The sequence below is a fragment of the Martes martes genome, assembly GCF_963455335.1.
Source record: "Martes martes genome assembly, chromosome: 15".
Taxonomy (NCBI): Eukaryota; Metazoa; Chordata; class Mammalia; order Carnivora; family Mustelidae; genus Martes; species Martes martes.
Window position 1 is genome coordinate 49,013,141 of NC_137903.1, and position 23,265 is coordinate 49,036,405.

Below are 23,265 nucleotides of genomic sequence, written 5' to 3' on the forward strand. Positions count from 1 at the left end.
CCATACCTTTCATGTTCACGGCCGGCCGGCAGAGCTGGAAGGAAGTTGTTCAGAGTGTGAATGTGGAAAAGGAAAAATGCAATTTGTAAGGATGTCGTAGAGCAGGCTTTTGAACGAGACAGGTCTGAGCTGGGGCGGGTCCACTGCTATGTGGATTTCTTTGACTAATACAGCCCTGTAAGTGATTTTCTTCGTAAGTGTTTCTTTTTTTTTAGCTTACTTTATTAGAAGAATACGGTATATAATACAGCTGATATACAAAATATGCATTATCCACTGTTTATGTTTCGGGAAGGCTTCCAGTCAATGGTAGGCTGTAAGTAGTTCAGTTTGGGGAGAGTCAAAAGTTATACACAGATTTTCAACTCTGTGGGTGGTCGACGCCCCTAACCCCTGCTGCTATTCAAGGGTCAGCTGAACATAATAGCAATCCTACCCAGGGAAATGCAATGTTCAACACAGAAGGAATTGTTTTCCCAACGTGGAGCCTTTTAAACACTAGTATTTTAGACGCTTTATTTATTTGCTGGGAATGTTTCTAAAATGTGTTATTTTTCCGTCTTCAGAAGTAGAATGTCCTGAGCATAATTTAACGTTTCATTCATAGCTCGGTAGGCCACCAATGTTGCAATGGAGTACAGTATCTGTCCCCGGAGACACTGACCTATAGAGTAGGGCTTATTACAAACTAAATCATCCCAAATACCTACACCTTCTTAGTTCACATGCATGTATAATCTTCTTTACTTTCTTATACTCATTTATTCAACAAATACATGTTGGGTCTTCTACCTGCGAGGTGCTGTTCTAGACTCTGGGAAGGCAACAGGGGGAGGAACCAGCAACACCCTATGCATGGTTCTAATGCAGGAGAGAGACAGCCAATCAACAATAAATAAAAGGGTATACCAGGCAGTTGTTAAGAGGCAAGAAGGGGTCCACGACAGGAGTGGAGGACGGGGGGGGGGTGCAGTTTAATGAGTAGTTAGAGAAGGCCTCACTGAGAGGTGACATTTGAACACAACCTACCACTGGGATAGTCAGTTTTCATCTTATGACCACATCTGCCTCCCTCTCTTCAAATGGGCTACATCTACCCAACTGTAAACAAAAACTTTCATTATGACGATACATAAAGAGCCAATTTTGCTAAGGAATTAACATGGTATGTATTAAGAATGACGGCCTTCCCTCCATAGTGCGCTATCTGGGTTACTCAAAGAACTTTTTCATGAACTTTCAGTTTTTTAAATATGCTCTAGAAAGCTGAAATAACCAAAACCGAGCAGGTGTTACTCTTGTTTCTTAGGGTACACAGGCCTCTAAACATCTGAAAACGTTGGCCTCGCCTGTATCCTAGGATAACCAACCAGCCTGCTTGATCCCTTACCACTCTGCCTCCTGGACTAACGCTCTCCACCTTCTTGCCTTCTGAGTGTGATGGTAGGTTTGGCCCTCAGCCTCCTTCCATTTTCTTTCTTACTGCTTCACTCACATACAGGTGAGTGGTACCCAAACACATCCCTGTGATCCCGAATCTCTTCTCATCAGAACTGCCCCAGCATGCCATGTCTGAACTTGGAATCAGCGTGTCCCACCAGCACCCCAAAGAAGTTCTTCTTCCCAGCATCCCTATTTCTGCTAATGATGCAATGATTCTCTCAGAACCGTCTTTGACTCCCCCTTCTCACTGTACAAGCAGGCACCACGGCTAGTGATGCTTTCCTCAAGGTTTGTATCTGTCCTGCTGAAGGAAGTCAAAACACCTGTTACTCCGGACACGATCGTGATCGCTAATGAAAAGTGCCGCAGAATGTACAGAAACCTTGGGAGAAAGGGATCCTGTTCTCCTAGAAATGTCAGACAGCTGGCCAGGTGTTAGGAAAAGAATGCTTTTTCAAAGCTAGCATAAACCTTCTCTACCAAGGAAGAGGATTCAAGAAAGGTAGGACAAATATTCCAAATATGAAATAGAAGAAAGAAAGCAACTAAATAGGTCAAGGATTTCCAAGTGATTGGAGGTAGAAAGAAGGCATCGGGCTTAACCCTGCCTACTTAGGGGAGCACAGATCGAAAAGCATGGCCACAAGAAAAGATAACAGTCATAATAAGCTGAGTCTTGTGAAAAGGGTAAGGTCAAGTAAAAGAGCTTATTTCAGCCGTATTGGGAGCAAGAATGAGGAAGGGAGGAGGCTCATTGCTGATCGGGGGAGGGCGGGTAATGCTAACTGATAACAGAGAAAAGAGAACTATTTCGCTCCTCTTATGCTTCTATGTTCGCTATCAAGGAAAATAATCTTCAAACTGGAAAGGGTAGGATCTACATAGTAAAGAGGAAACTAGAGTCCAAGATAGAAAAGGTGATACTAAGAAAGCACTTGGTTAGCCCTTTAAGAAATTTTGTGTCTCCAGAGCCAGTAAGTATCCTGAAAGGGGGCTGAAAGAACCAGCAGGTATGACCGTAATATTAATGAGTGGAATATTCGCAGAAGCAGAGACTCATAGAAGTGTCTAAGGACTGACAATAAGAAAAAACACCAATATTCAGAGAGGAGTTAAGGTAGACTGCAAACAATGGACTGACTGGCCTGCCAGCCATAATGTTGCCAATATCGCAGATGGTTTACAAGCCATGATCGCTTAGGAGCAAACGTGAACCATGAGGAAAAAATCATATCAAACTAACTTCTCATCTTGTTCGGATCCTAGGCAAGTACCATGGAATGCTCCAGACGTGTTCACAGACTCAAAACACCATTCCGCCAACTCTCCCCTTAGATCTTTATAGATACGATGGCGCTCTGTGAATTGAACAGATGGAGAGTTGGCTAAAAGTGTATCCAAACCAGACAGTCATGGGATGCTAACTGGTGAAGCAACGTGAACTCTGGAGTACTGCTAGGAGGGGAGACTGTTTTCAGAAAGAGAACACAGTTTTGTCTTTGGCCATGTTGATTAAATCACATTAACAAGTGACATAGATAATTATACAAAACCTTATTAAAATGAATTGAAAGTTATAACTGATACACTGGCTTACCAAATCAGAATTTTAGAAGATTTTGAAAAAGCTAGAAAATACCAGCTACAACTAACAAAATTGTGTTTCACAAAAATAAGTATTTTTTACATTTTTTTTAAATTAAAGATTTTTTTAAATTTATTTGTTGGACAGAGAGAGAGATCACAAGTAGGCAGAGAGGCAGGCAGAGAGAGAGGGGGAAGCAGGCCCCCCGCTGAGCAAGAAGCCTGACTTGGGGCTTGATCCCAGGGCCCTGAGATCATGAACTGAGCCCAAGGCAGAGGCTTAACCCACTGAACCACCCAGCAGCCCAACATTTAGATCTTCTTAAATCAACTCTCCAAGTATAGGTTAAAGGTAGTTTAACAGCAATTAACATGACAAAATTAAAAAGATCAAGCAATCTTGGCTGCATCTTAGCTGAATGTAAGTCATGAGTATAACACATCTGCAAAGAGATCTAACTGGAGGGACTTAGAAAATGAACAGCCCTAAGGTTAAAAAGAACCACAGAAAGATGTCAGTATTCCACCATTTTAAACTTATAAATACAGCAATCTCATCTGTTTTGACCTAATCCAAGATGACATATGATGTCACAAGAAAAGAACAGAGTTTGCTAGAGTTCAGAAAAGGATAATTTGCCACCATTTGGGAGACTGGAGCAGTGCAGGGGGCGGGGGGGGGGGAGTGGAATGGAGTGTGGGCTGGAATTTGAGTGATGGCTGGGATTCAAACAGAGGAATATTTGGGGAAAGGAAGGCATTTCAGACAGAGGCAACAGTGGGGAGAAAAGACCCCAGGGAAGGGAAGTAGCCTCGTTAGGTTAAAGTGGGGAGCATGTAAAGGTGGGACCCAGGAAATAACGTTAGGGTGGTGGAACTGGACCTTAAAGGCCCTCCAATCCACGGAGACCAGTGCTCTAAAATTCTGTGAGTTTGACACAAAGGCCAAAAGAAAATATTTGGCACCTAGTATGGGCTCAAATTTAAATGAACAACTGAATGAATGAATGAATGAATCGTGAAAAGTACAGAACAGGAGGTCGACATAAACACAGTTCCTTACTGCCAACTCAGTCCATTGTTGGAATCACAGTACTTTCCATCTTGAAGGTCATTTCATCTAACTCCCTCAAAATTTCTGGGTGACTAGCAACGGGACTGGAAATACTCAAGCAAAATAAAGGCAAAAGGCTGCCTGGCCTCCTGCCAGTTCCTACGGTAATCTAATTCACCAGGGCAAAAATCTCCAAAGAAGATTTCGGTTCAGTAACTCCTAAATATTGTGCTTTTGGACTCTTTCCTGAAAGTGATGCCATCTAAGTCTACAAGTTTCAGAAACAAATGTTCGGTGGCTTTTGCGGGCAATTGTTTTTAAAACACCAAGCATGGGTAAGGTATAATTTTAAAGAATATGGCTCCAGGAGAAAACGCTGAAGCATTAGTCACGTGTCTTACATTTCTTCTTCTTGCCTGCCAGACTTTTTTTTTTTTAATTAAGAAAGGAAAAATGGGTCAGCCCCAAAGAATTTTTACAACTTTCAGAATAAATACAAGGCCCATGCAACCCCATAAACTTCATTTTTGGAGCCTTTCCCCCACCCCTCTCTCTGTGACTTTCGGGGCCCTTTATTTAGAAGCTAGTCATAGGCAGCACCCTAGGGACTTGTGTGCCATAAGGACATGTTTTCTCTCAGAAGGGAGGAGGACTGGTGTGGTCCTAGATTAGAGTACAGCCTCTTCTGATTTCAACAGGACATGGTGGGTAGAAGACCTAAGTGTCAAAGGACACTTGTCCAACCCAGCTTGACTCCAAGATCATTATGAAACCACGCTGCTTCTTAGAATGTACCACCACCCACCCAGGAGCCCATTTTGAGGAAGTTTCTAGAAGAAACTATCAGACAAAGTCACTCCCAGCTCCAGGGACAGTTTAGTGCTGGGCAACACAGGTCCTGACCTCAGATGGCAGATCATCAGCCGTCCTTAGCTGACCCTTCCTTCTCGGCTGGTCCTGAGTAGCTACTGCTTTTAGGATGAGCCCTGGTGCTCAGGCCTTTACTTTGATGCAGGGTCTGGTTTAGCTGAAGAGTTCTAGATGAGCTTCCACCAACCAGACCTGAAATCTACACAATATTCATAGTACCAACCTGTCCTCTTACAGAGCAGACCAGGCCTCCTGGTCATGCTTTAAATTAAGCTGGACCACCCCTACAACAGTGATTTTCAATCTTTTCAATGACAATTCATAGCAAAAAGAAAAGATGTATTTTACAAGTGATTTAGTACACACATGCACGTATTTAAAACAAGAAGCTTCACAATAATACCATTCTGATATTTTCTATTCCCGTTCTGTTCCAATTTTAAAATACCAATTTTGACCCACTGAACTGATTTCAGAACCCACTAATAACTACACCCTGCCTTTGACCAATAGAAATATGTCAGTCACAATATGTAATTTCAAATTTGCTAATAGCCACATTTTAAAAAAAGTAAAAAGAAACATATGAAATGAATTTTTAACAATATATTTTATTTAATGCATTATATCAAAATATTACCATTTCAACATGTGCTCACCACAGAAACTCACTGAGTTATTTCACACAATGGGTTTGCATAATCATGTCAATTTGGACTAGTCACATGTCCAAATGCTCAATGGGCACATGTGGCTAGTAGCTACCATATTGAATAGCACAGCCCTAGAAGAGTTCTGGTCCCACACCCCAGAGCAGAAGAAAGGCGTGTGTTCCACTCCTCACATGCCCTCACCTGACTGTACTATCAGGCTCCCCATAAAAGTTCCACAGCCCCGATAAAGGATAGGAGATTTCACAGGAAAAGGGACAGAAATGAAGCTCATTAACCAGTAATAGGCACTATGACCTTGAAACTCCTCCAACACAAAGTCCAAATGCAGTCTTTTATGACATGAGAAATATAACAAGTGTCACAAAAGATTCAAACTAGAAAGTAACTTCTAGAGAATTTGTTCTGAAAAATATATCTTGCTGATTATAAAACTGAATAAATAGCAGGACAGCAACTATGTGGACAAAGACGACAAGATAAAGAACCAATGTATAAACAACTGTGTTACAGTGGCAGGATTGTGATTCTTTAAAAAATACATATGGATAATGTTGTTGCATCACTTTTTGAAGAATAACTCTAAGAATTGCTTTAAAAGGTGTTTCCTTCTATCCAAAGCAAATACAGATGCCATTGAATCCCTATACACAGGAAAAAGTGAAGAAAGGGGTGCCTGGGTGGCTCAGTGGGTTAAAGCCTCTGCCTCCAGCTCAGATCATGATCTCAGGGTCCCAGGATCGAGCCCCACATCAGTCTCTCTGTTTGCCTGCCTCTCTGCCTATCTGTGATCTCTCTCTCTGTCAAATAAATAAATAAAATCTTTAAAAAAAAAAAAAAGTGAAGAAAGCACGTTCCATAAAAAGGCAAGAAAGATCAGACAGTCAGAAAACTACTCTTGCCAGAGCCAATGACATCGGGACAGTCTGAATGAAAGTACCTAACAACAGCTGGAATCCTGAAAACTTCCAGCACAGGCTTTGCACTTCGCTTGAAGTAGAAATTTAAGAGTTAAGAATGTAAGACCACAGAGAAGAGGAACATTGGAGAGGGTAAGAGACAAAGGGAGTAAAGTTTCACTTGCGAAAACTGCAATGTATACAAATAATATGTATATATAATAACATAGAATTTACGTCACATATTTTTCCCTGTTTGCCAAAGAATCCTAGTGAGGAACAGTACACCCTGAGAGAGGGCCCTATACCACAAGCCTGCCATGGAGGTCTCCGAGGGCCTTCACTGGGACGTGCATAACCCGAGTGGTCATGTGCATGGGGGGTGTCAGATCCTTTTACAAGAATGTGTTGCACAGAGCACAGCCAAATTGGCTTGACACTAGGTCAATGCAAGCTTGAAGCAAATTGGAACCATCAGATTAAGATATAATAAGATACGTGAAAACCCTAAGTAAAATAACTTTGAAATTCAAAGCAGAAATTAGGTTCCCAAGTCTGTCTTTGACCCATGACTCAAACCTGTATGTCACCACAAAGCTTATGGATGAACTCTAAACACCACGTCATTCCATCTATAGAGGTCACCGTCACAGTTAAGTCAAGTTTTCTGAGATCGTGAAATGTGTCGATCAAATAATGATAACAAAAATTCAGCAAAAGCAACATCTTCCTCCTTCACTGTGTCATTCGCTGACATACAAAATAGAAATTAAATCTAGGGGCGCCTGGGTGGCTCGGTCATTAGGCATCTACCTTCATCTCAGGTCGTGGTCCTGGGGTCCTGGGATCAAGCCCAGTGTTGGGCTCAGCGAGAGACCTGCTTCTCCCTCTGCCCCTCCCCCAGCTCGTGTTCCTTCTCTTGCTGTCTTTCTCTCTCTGTCAAATAAAATCTAAAAAAAATAATTAATTAAATCTAGCTTACTTATTCAATATTTTCCTTTTTGTTTCAAAAATGGGATTCACAATATTACCAAATGGCAAAAAAAAGTCATAAAAATACATGTTTTATAATAGAGATAAGGCCAAACAATTTATAAGGTGCTTACTGGGTACCACATGGGGCTCAGACATGGAGTACAAAGATTGATTCAGTGGGGTCCCCACCCCCGAAGCACACAAAGGAACAGGGCAAAGAGAAAAAAAATAAAAAATAAAAGGATATGTTGTGATGAGTGCTGTAATCGAGCTTTCGGTAAAGTGCTAAGGAGACCCAGCTGAAAGGGTAATTATTCCAGAAAAGGGATCAGGAAGAGCAGAAGAGTAAGATGACATCTGAGCTGGGACTTGAAAGGTAACTGGGAGTTCATCAGTCAATCAGGGAAGAGAAAAGCACTACAAGCTCATTCGGTGGCATAGGCAGTGACAGGAGGGTGACAGAGCTGCACAGAAATGTGGACATCACTAGGGATAATGAAACCGCCAACCCTGGGTTCTCCAGGAAGGATATGGCTAGTTCTCCTCTTGAAGACATCACCACGTAGGGAGCTGGGGGGACAGATGGAAGGAACGCTTTTCACCCTTCATCAAGCCTGTTGCTGTTAACTCTCAGCGCAACAAGGAGTTCCGGCTGGGACTGGGGGCTGAAATCAGAGCTGGTACCCATAGGCACTCGCTGGCCCAGCCATCTGAGGTTGCACACGGGATAAAACCTCAAGCAGACACTCATTTGTGGACAGTCTAGGTCAACATTGGGTAGAAAGTCATTTTTTGTAAAGAATATTATAACCTTCCAACTCTAACCAAAGAATGTTCATGAAGAAACATCTGCATCGATTTTAAGTCCCTGAGAAACACTTCTGAGGGAGCACGAGGACCGCCGGTCCCTCCGGGATGCCCACAGCAGCAAGCTGGAGGAAAGCTGCTTCCGGGGCCTCAGCTGACCATGGAGCCACGGCTCTGCATGTAGATGAACATGAAATGTGCTCCTCAGGTCGGTGCCCAAGTCAGTGCCCTCCTTTAGCCCCACACACAGAGTCAGCAGGTGCGGGCAGAAGTCAGCGTTCGTCAGTGACACTTGACGTGAGCAAAGCACCCGCTTGCATCTTTGTACAAGAGATTTAATTTTCATTTACAGCTCTGAGGACAAGGTCAGTTAGCCCATAAGTCAGCTGAGAATGGGTGCTAGGCGAGTATCTTGAGAGAATAGGAAAGGATCTTCAGAGGCTCAGGGGGAACCCTATATGAACAGAAGGGCAAGCAGCCAGAGACCCTGAAGACTATTTTTAATTCAGAAGAAGGACAGGAAGGAACACGAACAACAACAACAAAAAAGGAACTCACCCGGGAGAAATGGAAAGCAAGAAGGAAGTAACAGTAACAAGCAAATGGAAAGGAAGTGAGAAAAAAAGATCCGAAAACTAAAATTGTATTCCTAACAGGGAAGACAGGAACGCTGTAGGAAAAGGCTGAAAGAGGAGAAAAAACAGAAAGTAACAATAGGACTACTCAGAGGAAGTATTTTAAATGCCTACATCTTATGAGGGTCAGTATGGGTCGGCTGGTAACATTCTTGCCTCTGGCATTAGGTCATGAGTTCAAGTCCCACATCAGGATTTGGCCCCAAACCAAGCTTTGATTTTCCAACAGCTCTGGAAGGCTGGAAGCACTTTCCATTCCTTGGTGCATTAACTTTACCACCCTGCTCTGCACCAAATTAAAAGTACCAGAAAGAAAGGGTGAATCAAAGAAAACCAACAGCCATCATCTCAAAAAAAAAACAAAAAACAAAACAAAACAAAACAAAAAAAAAAACCATACTGGAGAGAATAAGGAAAGAAAGAGAAAGAAGAAAGTTTTCATCTGTAAGATTTTTTTTTTAAGATTTATTGATTTATTTATTTGACAGACAGAGATCACAAGTAGGCAGAGACACAGGGAGAAGCAGGCTCCTCGCTGAGCAGAGAGCCCGACGTGGGGCTCGATCCCAGGATCCTGGGATCATGACCCGAGCCGAAGGCAGAGGTTTTAACCCACTGAGCCACCCAGGCGCCCCTCATCTGTAAGATATTTACTGCATTTGTCTTTAGACTCTTATGAATATGGAGTATTTTTTTCCCCACATCCAATCTATAAAGAATGCACCTACAAATTAGGAATATCAATGGTGGTGGCAGAGGAAACACTACTCCTTGCTGAACATGAAGGTATCATTAGGTAAACAGCAGGTGGGGAAAAAAAATTTACAGAAAAAGATTCTCTCCTGAATAAGAGATTAGAAAGGGAGGACTAATGAACAGACCATATGCCTATCAAGCACTTAGGTGGGGAGGAAAAAGAGAGGAAAAAAAGAAATGACTTTGGGTTAAATAACAAGAAGAATACCCTGGTATTTGTATAATAATTCACATATTAAAAAGTACTTTCGTACATTAACTCAGATGATCCTCACAAAACCTACAGGCAGAAGGAAAAGCAGGCATTTGTCCTACATCACCTGTAAGGAAAGCGAAGATTTAAAAAGTCGTGAGACAGTCTGAAAGTTACAACCTCAGGAGCAATTCAGCTCATTCCTAGTTTGGGGTTCAAGTACTACATTAGTTAATCGACGTGGGGTACAGTGGGAAATTTTTGTCTTCATCTGAATTTATGAAGTTTAATCCAGAACGTGAAATTTATGGGGCAAGCACAGCAGCCTGACATCCTAAGTTAACGCCTGACAAAGAATGATTAGCATAACGCTTACCGCCATAGAGACGCGGTTTCCTACCCTCCTGTTTTTCAGTTAGAAATAGCAAACATAATTTTTACGCAGTAAAATTTTTTTTTTGAGATTTTTATTTATTTATTTGACAGACAGAGATCACAAGTAGGCAGAGAGGCAGGCAGAGAGAAAGGGGGAAGCAGGTCCCCAGCTGAGCAGAGAGCCCGATGTGGGGCTCGATCCCAGGATCCTGAGATCAGGACCTGAGCTGAAGGCAGAGGCTTTAACGCACTGAGCCACCCAGGTGCCCCGCAGTAAAATATTTTTAAGGCATTAAAATGAGCACAGCAACGAATTAACTCTACAGGAAAACTGGAGGAATTGAGAATGTGAAATGCTGGAGCCCAAGCAATAATGTCCTTCACTGTACAGGCAGCCAGACGGAGAAAACACAACAGATGTTGCTTCTAATAAACAAGGATTACTAAACACTGCCATGGTCCTTCCTCCCAGATGTGCAAAAGGAGAAAGTGATGTCAGGAACATGCCTTAAAGCCTTGCTAATGCTGTTTCTTACACAATCCGGTTTACCCCAGGCTTGGGGGACTCAGGTAAAAAAGGCACCCACGCTTCCACAAGGTTCCACGGCCAGGTTCAAGAGAGGGCCCGGACAGTCAGGTCCCGAGGAGAGCCCCATACTCAGAGGGCATCCCATATCCTAGGCACCATGTCAAGCACCTTATATACATAATTCATTCACTCCCCCCAGTCTTTCCATCAGACGGAACACTAGGATTCTCTCTACGAGTGCAAGTTTTGTAGCGTCACAGCTCAAGCCCACACAGCTCACACGTGGCAGAGAAGGGTTCTGAAATCAGGTCTGCCTCGCTCCAGAACCCAGGCTCTCTCTTTTTCTATCGTCAACTGAAGGATAGCCGACATGCGATATGGCATTAGCTTCAGGTGTACAATACCATGATTCGGCAATTTTGTACATTTCGAAAATGCTCACCACAAAAAAGTGTAGTGACCGTCTGTCACCATACAGAGTTTTTACAATACGACTGACTACGGACTCTTCACCAGTGCCCTAGGACCTCCCTCAACCCGAGCTCGTGAGAAGGAAGAGTGGCCAGAAGATGTCAGCCCCTGCCAAGGCTCCAACGGAGGAGAAAGAACCACGTGCTAATTCCCCAGCCCAGCCCTGATGGCGCCGGGCCTTGTCAATACTTGGGGAAGTCATTTTTAAAATAGATATGCTCATTGTGTTGTGCCATTGGGAGGAGGCAACGTGGGGACAGAAGATAGCAAATGCTTTCTGTGTGCTTCACAAACTAATGCAATGCTTCCAATTTCCCGAGTTTTCTACTTAGGAGTGCCCATTATCTCAGTAAATAATTTTAAGTGTTGCAATGTTAATTGGAAAAGTCATGACTATGAAGCACTGTAAGCCAATATCTAGTCCAGTTTTTTTTTTTTTTATTTATAACCATTCAATGTTCTTTCGTTAGATAACAACCGTCTCCATTATTCTGGCCTCATCACGGGCAGTGATAGAAGCTATGGGCACGAGAAGGGCACGTAAGTAGGGGAAAGTGTTAGCAAGAGGCTTGTGAAGGGCCTCAGTTGACGCTTCTGACCAAAGACGTTCTACTTTTAGCAGAAAAGGTTTGGTTTTAGTTTTCCAGTTTTCTCTAGAATTATGAAACTGGAAGGACTCAGCCTTGGCTTCGCTTTTATAAGCGAGGAGAATGGATATTTAAATCAGCAGGAAACGAAATAAAGGAAAAAGTTGAATTGCTCAATTCTTTGCTGAAAGGAGCAAACAAACAGAAAACGTCTGGGAAAGTTTACATGGGACAAGATTAACTGTGTGGAAACGAATTCAAATGAACGGCCTACAGATGGCACAAGCAATTAAATGCTGGAAAATGTAGGGTAATGAGTCTGTGAGGAGGGAAAAATATACAGAACCACCGACAACCCACGATCCCACCCCCAGGTACCACTGTTATTACCCTCAGAAGTCCCATACTACAGGACATGAAGGAGAAGACGGCTTGGTGGGACCAAGCTAGGCAGGAACCCTGACCTCAGAACACAATACACAGCCACATCCACGGAAAGGCACAGGTATTTCTGCAAAAGGATCGGCAGTAAATGACGTGAGTCTCTCTCTTCACGAGACTGACTAAGATCCTCCAAGGCGGAGTCTTCCTCCTCATGTTGGAAGCCTGCCCTACCTTTATAAGGAACAAAGGTTTTCACTTTATTCTGTTTTCACTGTTTTCACTCTTTTTTAAACTGAAGACGGTTCCTAGACAGTGCGAGTTAATCACAAAAATGACACAATTAAGGGAAAACAAGCACATCATGACAAAGTCAGGCTTTGAATAATTATACAGAAGAGGCCACGGACTGACATTCCAAAGATGTGGGAAATCCTAAAAAATAAAATGTGAAAAGACATCTTAACGTAGGCCGTGTGTGTGTGTGTGTGTGTGTGTGTGTGTAAGAGAGAAAGATTTTTTTTCTTTTACATGAGAGGAATTCGCAATCAGCCTGAGCCTCCAAGACCAGTAGTGCAGGGAACCAAGACAAACAGTGTCAGAGAGGGGTTAAAGACAGCGAAGGCAGGGAGGAAAAAGGCCAAGACACCCAACCATAAAATTTCTTGTGTCTCTAACATGACAATTATAAGTTTAACTGCTGTTGTCTAAAATACAGCTCTATAATCATAGTCCTGTGGGTCCCATATTTACTCTCTCTCTCTCTGTGGCCTACAGATTTAATTTGTTTAGTTTGTAGGGAAACAGAAGACTTAGAAAGAAAGAGAGAGAGAGAGAGAGAGAGAGAGAGAAAGAAACCACCGGCTCTTCAAAGTTCTCTGGAATCTGAGAACCACGCACAGCTTGCGGCCTGGCTCATGGTGAGCCTGAGGTCGGGTCTCTGGACGTGACTTATCAGGCACGCTGGGGTCTGGTTATTCTGCAGGGCCTTCTGACAAGAAAGAAGGCATCTGCTAGCATATACATGAGGAAGGCTGACTGCAAGTCCCCAGGACATTTCACCCAGTGAACACAGGGTGATGCGGATCCCAGAAGGCCCAGTTTTTGACAAGCTCTTTGAAGCCAGGGTGCCAAGATCCTCGCCTGCCAGGCCTCCCATCCCCCACTCCCACCCTCCTCCTTCCTTGACTGCCCACCCCACCCTCTGTCCTGCTGCCATTCAGGTCCTTGTCCCTTTCCTCACGTCACCTCAATGTTAGCCTCCTCCCCCTCCCACGTCCCAGTCTGTCCTTCGGAGCGCGGCCACCCCTCAGGGGTCAGTCATCTTGCTAAAATGCAGATCTGGCCATGCCACTCTGCCTGAAGCCCTTCCGTGACTACCCAGCATTCAGGACGGAGCAAAACCCACAGCTTAGCATTCCGGACTCCCAGGGACATGACTGAACCCTTCTCTCTAGCCTCTTTTCCTGTCACCGTCCCACCAGGCGTCCTTCCCTCTTCCCCACACTGAGCCCGACACAGTGCTCTCACCTCCGGCCTCCTGCTTTTCCCCACCCTGTGCTGACTGGAAAGCCTGCCTCCAGCGCCCACACCTCCTTTAACTCCTACTCATCTGTCAACTCAACTCTTCACTAAAGAGCCCTCTCTTCCAGGCAGCCTTCCCGGAGTACCCACTCCCCACTTACCACCTAATTTACATGCCCTCCTCTGGGACTCCCCTGGCACACAGATTTCTCACATGGCACTGATCATACTTACCTCAATATACTATAATCAGTTTACACTTCTGTCTCCCTGTAGGTTCCTTCAGAACGACTCGTGTTTCATTTTACCTTGGATTCCCAAGAATTAACACGATGCTTGGCATCATGTCGGGTTTTGATGAATAAAGGAATGCTATCGAAGGCGACACTAGCTGACTCAAACACAGATGACAGAATCCCACAAACAAGGAGCAGCCATGAGGAAGCTCATACTGGATGTGTTTACTAGCAAAGGACCCAGAAACTGCCAAAAACTCCAGACTCCAAATCAACTCTGGAGATAGCCACACCCATCAGCAAAAGACATGAGCTAGCTGAGCCTTTCCAGTGGAGTGAAGCCACATTTGGTATCTTCCCCCATTTAACCAGAACTTTCCTTGCTCTGTTTACAGAAATCTTTCTTTTTTTCATATCATGAGATATATCATGGTATACCATGGTAGAAATGTTAATGCCTTACTCAATTCAGCTTATTATTGTATATTTTAACTTAAAATGTGTAAGAGAGTCACTACAAGATTTTAATTATTTAGAAGGGGGAGGTGTAAAAGGAACATATGCCATGGACAAAGGAAACTGAAATAAGTAGGATAGGGCAGTGACAAATTCCAGCGAGGCACTCAAGGAGAAAAGCATAGTATTGACCATATTGCCCTCCTTTCCTTTCTAAATTGAAAACATCACTAAACTTTCTCTTTATAATTCCACAGAAATAAGAATAAGATACGTTTATAAGACTGATTTAACAGAATGTATACTTTAAGCACACAGAGTCAACGTACTCTTACATTTGTACTATCATGTATGTGACAGGGGTAGACACGTATTTGGAATTCAGCTGAGTAGTCCCCCAATTGCTGAACTGAAGTGGATATTCTTAATTACAGACTGAATATCCCTGACTCAGATCCCAACGGATTTTAAAAGAAATGAAAGGATCCAACACCGTAAGGATATCTTGGGCACTTGAAACTGACAGCATCTTCTCGATTGGTGCAAGCTACCATATTAGCAGATTATTTCAGAAACATGTTCCCAAGGTCAAAAAGAAATAGATCAGTTGACTTGGCTACAGATGGCTGATAATTTTGGAACTGACTTTCTAAAGCCTAAATTCAACATTCTGACAGACAGGAATAATGCAACCCAAAGGCCTGTTTTCCTAGATGAAAACAAGGATGACCAACTGTAAACCAAGGGCTCCTCTAGGGCTTAGTTCCTTACCATTCTAAAATCCCGCTCCTGAGCTTTCCAACCACACATATTTATAATGCTTGCCAACACTTTTTAACTCATGCATTGCCTGTCTTTCTTCAACATTCAGCAGTGAGACAAGTACAATAGGGTCTCTTGCTTTTGAAAGGTACTGGGGAAGTGTCTCGTTAATTCACTGCTGCGAATTTTTTTCTTAAAACGAATAATCACTACCTTTGTTTGTGCCCCGCTTTGTTCCGGAAAGAATGCAAGATAGCTATAATCATCACCTAATTGATTTTTCTCGCTCCCACACATCCCTCCTCTTCTTTATAAGCTAACATCTTCATGCTGATTGTGTTTTAAATGCGGAGCAACCACACATTCATATGTATCAAGATAATATTAGTGTCCCAGAAAGGAAGGAAGCTGGATCCATTCATTCAACACACACTGAGCTTCTGCCAACTAGACGGCCACCGTTCCCACTTCACCAAGTTAGCAGTCTAGTGGGGGATAGAAGCAAATATCCAGATAATTACAACAGAGTGAGCTGAACGTATGACAGAGAAAGAGAGAATGCTTGTGGAACCTGGAGGAGGGGCATCTCCTCCAGACTTGGGAGATCAGAGAAGCTTCCCATAAGTGAAGTTAGCTGAAAACTTGAGGAACCATAGACTATTTGAAGGTAATATGATAGCAACGCCACCAAAACACCAGATAAGAGTCAATCCACATAGTGTATTCAGTGAGAGTCAACTTCTCCATCCAGATGTGACAAGTGGTCACGTTGTCACTGTACCCATACAACTCACGGACTGGCCACAATTCATCCCACACACTAGGTTCTGTAACAGGATTCCAGTTCTCTTTATTTCTAAATATATTCTGCTTTCTCTTGTCCTGGTTCACTATCTTTACCAGCCTCCCAACTATCAAGCATTTCAACTCAACCCAACCAGGGCCTATGTGGGAGACAGGGTGATAGGTAGAAGACACAGGGAAGGGAGGAACAAGGGCCCCACCTCAAGGACCACATAACCACAGAAGCATAAAACTGAGAGAAGCCACATGGCCACTCCCCACAAACCTTGCTGCGTCGCACTAGCGCTTACCAATGCTCCTTGTGAAACCAATGTCCCCACTTTGAATTTATCTTAGGTTGGACACATTTCTCTGTACCCTGTATCTGTTATAGTCCAAAGACGGCAGACTGGGCTCCTGACCCCAAAGCCACTTCCCTGACGGTTGGATCTTCAACCTCTGTCCACTTGAGTATTCTTCCTAAAATGGTACATTTCGTGAGTCCAGAGAATATGGATGTTTTCTTAAATCATCTCTATATATCACTGTCAATATAAAACCACAACACTGAGACCAAAGAATAATAACAAGCTTGACCATTTGCCCTTCCAAAAATCACTGGCCATTCTACAAGCTTACTGAATGGTTGGATGGAATTACTTGTTAATGTCCCTTCCAATCTGGGGACTTCAGGATCCTACAACATAACCGGAGTCATTTCTCCTTAAGGGCTATCGCTAGGAAAAGTTGTCCCAGTCTAAGAAGTTATTGTAAAGGGAGAATCGGGTCAGTATTCCAATAATATTTGGCTTTTCAAAGTTTGCCCAACATAACCTCACTGTTAACAGGCAAAGCCACAGCTGCACAGAGAAGGAAATGCAGCCTGGGCCATACTCAGTTGTATATTTTACAACCAAAGGTGGAGGGTTTTACTTCAAAAGATCAATGAAACACAAAATTTAACAAGCAAATAGTAAAAATAGGAATGTTCTAAATGTTTTGGATTGTATGATACTTCCCGTCCAAGGATGTGCAATTATTTTTGCTATCCTTTCCAAATTGAATCTTCATTACATTTTAAGATCTCAGTAGCAGAAAATTCAAAACTTGTACTCAGGCTTTAAGGCGTTTTGAAAAAGCCTTACGGACCTGTAACGAGAGCTATGCCCACCCTCGTGCACTGCATAACCTCATACATTTCTTTGGCGCTCCACACTTGACACACCCAAAATGGAGAGTGTCTAACTAAGATACAGATCTTCACAACAAATGTCTCAATTTGTGGGTCAAACTATCATTCAGGGCGTCAAAAAGAGAAAGCCCCACCACGCAAGTCCTGTGGCAGGTGTTGCATCTAGGCAAGAAGTAGGCCCCATGCATCCTTGGTCTTCTGAGCCAATGTTTTCTTCCACTCTCATGGAAACAGCCAGAAGGTTCCAGGCAGTTCCTGACAGCAAGGAACTAACCAACTGGGTTTGAATCCAACCTCTACCACCTCCTAGCTGTGTGAATCTGGCAAGCAATTTAACCTCTCTAGGCATTAGTTTCTTTATGTGGGGGGGAGGGGAAGATAATCACAACACCACCTTCCTTATAGGATTACTGACATATTTCAGTAATACCCTCACCTCCCCTCAATCTCCAATTCACACTAAAACCAGTTGCTTTGGAGAATTTTGAAAGGGCTACTGGAATGTAGGAAAACAAATATGGAGAAGCCACTCGGTCCTAAAAAGAGGGGTTTTGTAATTACTATGGCTCAATTGGTTGAGTCACATTTAATTAAGTCTGGAATTTCCAAGGACAAAAAACAGAGCTTCCCAACAGGACACCTATGACAAGAAAACAAGTAGGATTAGAGTTGGAAAGTTCCTAAGACCATGCTCTTGAGGGTTGGGGTGGTGGCCACAAATCACACTTTGTGGCACTAGAAGGGAAGAGACAGATTCTTCCACCAACCAGAAGAAATCTTTACATGTTGTCCTCCCTCTTAATATCTGAGCTCTACTGCTAAGTCCAGGTGAACCAACTCTGAACTCTGTATAAATCTGCGAACACTGAGAGCAGGGAGAGAAAAGAGGCCGAGTCCGGCAAATAGAACAGTCAGTGAGAATCACGAAATAACTGTGAACATCTCAAAGAGCCACACTTTGTGGTTTGGGGCCTACAGAGTTAACCCCTCCGTTTCCCCATGACTTCTCCATTCATGGCTGCTGTGTTGGCTAAAAACTAAAACCGTCACCCAAGCAACATCAGTGTCCTTAGAAAGAGAGGAACAACTCAGCATCAGGGAACGTAATGACCCTTTCCGAGGCAGCTGGTTTAGAACTTGTGAATCATTGTGAAACACCAAGACAGGCCAAACCACATCAACACCACAGTCAAATAAAATGCATATACACAGCCGCCCAAAACAAAGGGATGACTCGTCAGAACTCTGGTTCTGCCTTCCTTCCCTATCAGGTCTGCTGGGGATGCACAGGATGCACTTGAAAGTCCTACTCAGAGGAAGGGACCTGGCGGATAAGTGAAGGACTCCGGTTTTCCAAGGAAAGATCCCTGCCTTTCCAGGCCACACCCGCAGATGTCACCAACAGGTGACAGCCCACGTGGGTGGTACCTCGGCCCTAAGTACAGAGAAGGAAATGCCTGAGTTGAGGCAGCTGGGGAAGCCCAGAGCAGTGAAGACCCGTGTCAGCAGAACAGCGGACCCAGCAGCGGTCCCCACTGCAAGCCATCCTGCCCGAAACTCGGGACTTACAGGTTACATGTTGCCTCTAGTCTCCATGTGAGGCCCTGGGCAGTTTTGCTTCCTGTCCGCCTTCACACCCTCCCTTTGAATCTGCTCAAGCACTGAATTCTGTGACAGGCAAAGCCAGTGAAGACTGAATACAAGTGTGTAACCATCACTGCCCTCCAGTCCATCCCCTATGAAGCCTGAGTGTGGCTTGAATGAGGCCAGGTGAAACCACACTCCATCCCCTCTCTTCAGCCCACCCCGATTTTCCTTCTCAAGGCTCTCTGTGTCACCTCTCACTGCTGAGGATTCCTTCTATCTCCAGATCGAGAATTCCTTCGTTCTTCCACATGTTGGTATCTGCCCAAGGAGTGATCCTGTCACTAAGCTTTCCACTTCTCCCCAGGATGTGTTGAAGGAGCCACTAGGTGATAACAGATAAGTCACATGATCCCAACCAAGATTTTAGAACCTCGGTGGAAAAAGTCCTGTTTATGAAAGCAGTGTTTCTCCAAAGACCCAACATTCTGTGCCCGCTACACATGAAATCATGGGCACGATACATGCATTTGTCTCCTCACTGGCTGCAGAAAGGATGTAAAAATGGGAAATCTGCCACTCCCTACCCCCCACAGAAAGAAGACAGGCAGATCCCGAATGGTCTGTCCCCTGAGCATTCTGGGAACTTGGTGAAGGTACAGAAGCAGAGGGGCTGTCAGCATCAGTAGGGGGAGGACGGAGAGCGAAAAGGGTGCCATCTGGGCCAAAGTGCTATGGTTCTTGTCTAACAGAGACAGTGCTGCCTTCTGGTCCTGTTACTGCGTGTCACTTTCTGCCACGCCACCCCCACTCTGTTTGCCAAAGACCTCAAGATGTTTCTAAGAGGTTCTGAATTATTGACAAACCGAGGAAAGATGCTTTGGAAAACATTAAGTACAAAAACAGACCTGTACAGCTCGTGCAAACACTCGGTCATTGGCAGTTTCCTTTTTAAGGCCAAAAGAGGAGGAGAAGGAGAAGAAAAGCCTGCCTCCACTAAATAATGATGATATTCACAGAACAACCGACACTGCAACTCCAAAGTTCACAGTCTCTCCGGCTTTACTCACCCCTAGCCATCTTGCTCCTTTATTGGCAGCCTGTTGAATCTGGACTCTTTTGAGGGTGACATGGTAAACAGCGCCTTCCTCTACCTCTTCACCCCAGTCCTGAATCGAGCTCTGCCAGGGGATGGGATAAAGAGAAAGAAAAAGAGTATTTTTTTTCCTCTCCGCTAACCACAATCTATCCCAGCGGCTTTCCTGCTTACACCAGCACTCAGGGCACAAGATGGGCTGTTCAACATAAATATTACAATCAGAGCAACACAAGGCACATTGCGATGGAGGGAATGCTGAAATGTTCTGGCTCCCAGTCCTTTCCTGTGGTATCAGGATCCCCGGACTTTTCCACGTAGTTCTTTTTCCTAGACTCACGTATCTTAGGGTTTGGGTTTGGGGGGGGGGGGGTTGGTTTTTTTAAGTCTTCCCCCCTTCCTTTAGACACTGTGATTTACTCCTGGTTAACTCTCCCCACCCCTCCCCCAGCCCCACGTAAGTTGAAGGAAAAATAATTCGTCGGTAGAAAGAGTTGGTACTACTTTTATAATGGCTCAGTTATTTGAGCATACTACATTTCAAACTCAGGCACAAACAAGTGTTTAAAATGCCAAGAGTCCTCTCTCCTTTGGAAGTGAAATGCTTCCCGTGTCTTTTTCTCCTCTTGCTGCGTTGGGACCCAAAGAGTTATTAGCGCGGCCGGGGGGGTTTAAAAGTTTTTATTTCGTAAAATAATCTGGCGAGTGAAATTAAAAAAAAAAAAAAAAAGGCAACACAGCATCACGCAACTTCAAGTAAAACGCGTGCGGTGACCGCCGGGATTTCCACGTCCCCAGCTAAACCTGAAGGCGTGTTAAAGAGCCGCTGGGACGCAGAGGCGCTCCCGGGGCCACCCCGCCTAACAGTTCCCTGTCCTGAAAAGTTTTCTTTTCCCCGCAAATATCTGCCCGAGACACACCAAAGGCTCCTGGCGAGAAAGTAAGTGTGGATGAAAGGAAAGAGACAACGCGGAGAGGAAGGCATACAAAGCAGAGCGAGAAAGCCTCGGCTCCCGAGCAGGGGGTCGGATGGCTCCGTCCGCTCCGAGGGAGTCCAAACACGCCCAGAGAAAGCGGGAGAAGATTCCCCAGCAGAGAAGCCTCGGGAGAAGGCAGAGCTCTCGTTACCATTTTAGCTTGCCAAAGCAATTTCATTCTCAGTTTTCTCTCCGGTCCGCGGCCGCGGCATGGTGCGCCCTGCTCCCGGTGCCCACGCAGAGTCGGCCGGCGCGGCCGCGGCGCCCCCAGCCCACCGCCCGCGCAGCCGCCGCGCCCCGAGCGAGCACAGCCCCGCGCGCTGCCCCCGCCGCCGCCGCCGCCGCCGCCGCCGGTGCGCGCGACTCGGGCCACAAAGGGAGCGCGGCGAGCGAGGGCGCCGCAGACTCCTCCCCGCGCCGCTCCGCCGCTCCGTGATGTCAGGCTTTCCTGTTTGTGCTCCGAGCACACTCTCCTTTGCTCAAATCCCGTGCATCAAGTGAGCAGGCAACAGTTTCTCCAGCTCCGAAGGCGATCGGGACACAACCCTTTCAAGGTGCTCGGGTTTCCTGGATGGTCACCAGGTGCCGAAAAGGGACCGGGTGCGGTATGGGGTTGGGGAGGATCCAAGTGTGTGTCTTCTTCCTTTGCTAAGAGATAAAGGGGGAGGGGGCAGTGCCAAAAGGATGGGAGGGGAGGGTCGGGAAAACTTTTGTTGCCTCCTGAATTTAGATTAAATCAGAGCAACCCTCCAAGCCAGGAAGTTTTTCATTAGGACAAAAAAGAAGTGGTCGGAGGATATTCCAAAACCCATGCCCAGCGGCCGTCCCGCTCCTGCATCAGCATGCTGCCAACAGGAAATTGCTCTGGACTTTTTTCTACCACCCATTATGATAAAGCTCGTCCATAGTAACCGGCCACTGTGGGTGGGAAGGGGCGGAAGCAGGAAAGGGTTTTGCTGGGATTAACAGCCTGGAAAGTGGGCCATCACTGGCCCTGGAGGTTCTGTGAATCTTTGTGAGACAGCCATGGGCTGAGTTTTCCTACTGAGGGGACACAGCGGGATAACACCAGCAAGGAAAGAGCCCTTCCTGAGGAGACTGCCCAAGGGAGTTTTGTCGTAACAGATCAATCTGCCACCAGGACCAAAGATTATAATAACATCTTCTAGATCCCATCTTAATAAACCAACAGCACGGCACCAGATGATAATGTAGTCACACTTTGGCACATGACAGAATTCCACACCAGTTACAAGAAACTTTAGAGTTCATGTCTGTAATACTATCCCCCCCCCCTAATTGGCCTCAATCACCTTTAAATTTGTTTTTAAAGACCTCTCACTAATTGCCATGCTAAGGCATAAGGCTAGGATTTGGTTCTTGATAAACAGATCATGAGCTGAAAAACTAGAGAATCCTGTGTACTCCTCTTCCCAGAAGAGCAGAATAAATGACAGCGAGGGCACATCGAGGAGAGGCAAAAGGATTCTGGACACTTGAGAACATCTTGAAGTCACTCAGCCAAGTTTCCCTCAGACAACCAGAACTACCCCGCTCAGTAACTGTGGAGAGAGTGCATACTCTTTTTATAAAACCAAAGTGGTTGTTTCTATAACTTAAAAAGTAAAAGCACATAGACTAGATCCTCCTGTGATCACCAGGACAGAGTGTCCCCAGTGCCTAGAGGAAAATCACGTGGCGGCCCTACCGTCCCCCTCCTTAAGCCATCCCCCAGGTCCCCTGGCCCACCCCTAGAGGACCTGCCTAATCAGTGATCTCAAAGACCACAAGATGCACCTGAGGACAGTTAAGCAACCCTTAAGATTAACTTCACCACTACTCTAACCCAAATTGGGGCTGTAAATTTGGAGATTACTGAAAATTTTTCACCTCAGGGGTATCAATCAGGCAGTTTCTCAGCCCCGCCCCTCACAGGAAGCCTTCCCAGACAGAGCAGCTTACAGCTCACAGGGCCTCGCTCAGGTTTCAGATCTCACCACTCTCTCTCCTACTCCACCAACTCCCTGGCTGGCCACCTGGTGTATAAAGGGGAAACGCAGGCTTCAAGGCAAGTGGATCCAGCTTCAAATCCACACTTACATTAAGACTGAACTTGGGCGTGGGGCACCTGGGCCAGCCCAGTGGGTTGGGCATCTACCTCTTGGTTTCCACTCTGGCAGTGGTCTCAGGTTCTTGGGATCGAGCCCACATCCGGTTCTGTGCTCAACCTGGAGTCTGCTTAGGATTCTCTCTCTCCTCTCCCCAGCCCCCTGCTCTCTCTCTCTCTTCAAATAAATAAATAAATCTTTTTTCTTTTTAAGATTGAACTTGGCTGCTACCTCCCTGAGCCTTAGTTTCCTCATCTGTAAAATGGGACAAATATCTATCTCATAAGTTTGAAGAAGGAGCAAATGAAAAATGTATG

The 23,265-nt window shown here is 44.9% G+C and overlaps 1 protein-coding gene across 2 annotated transcripts in view; it reads right to left on the minus strand.

The window, feature by feature from the left end:
* RGL1 (ral guanine nucleotide dissociation stimulator like 1) overlaps positions 1-23,265 on the minus strand; it is a gene marked incomplete at its 5' end in the record, with an annotated part of 159,331 nt that overhangs the window by 102,383 nt on the left and 33,683 nt on the right. The window contains 2 exons of one of the 2 annotated variants that reach the window (XM_080825005.1): positions 19,838-19,948; positions 20,992-21,087. In XM_080825005.1, the coding sequence (XP_080681131.1) occupies positions 19,838-19,948; positions 20,992-21,018 (138 nt within the window). Of the gene's footprint in view, positions 1-19,837; positions 19,949-20,991; positions 21,088-23,265 lie in introns of those variants that run through there. The other variant, XM_080825006.1, reaches the window with a different exon arrangement.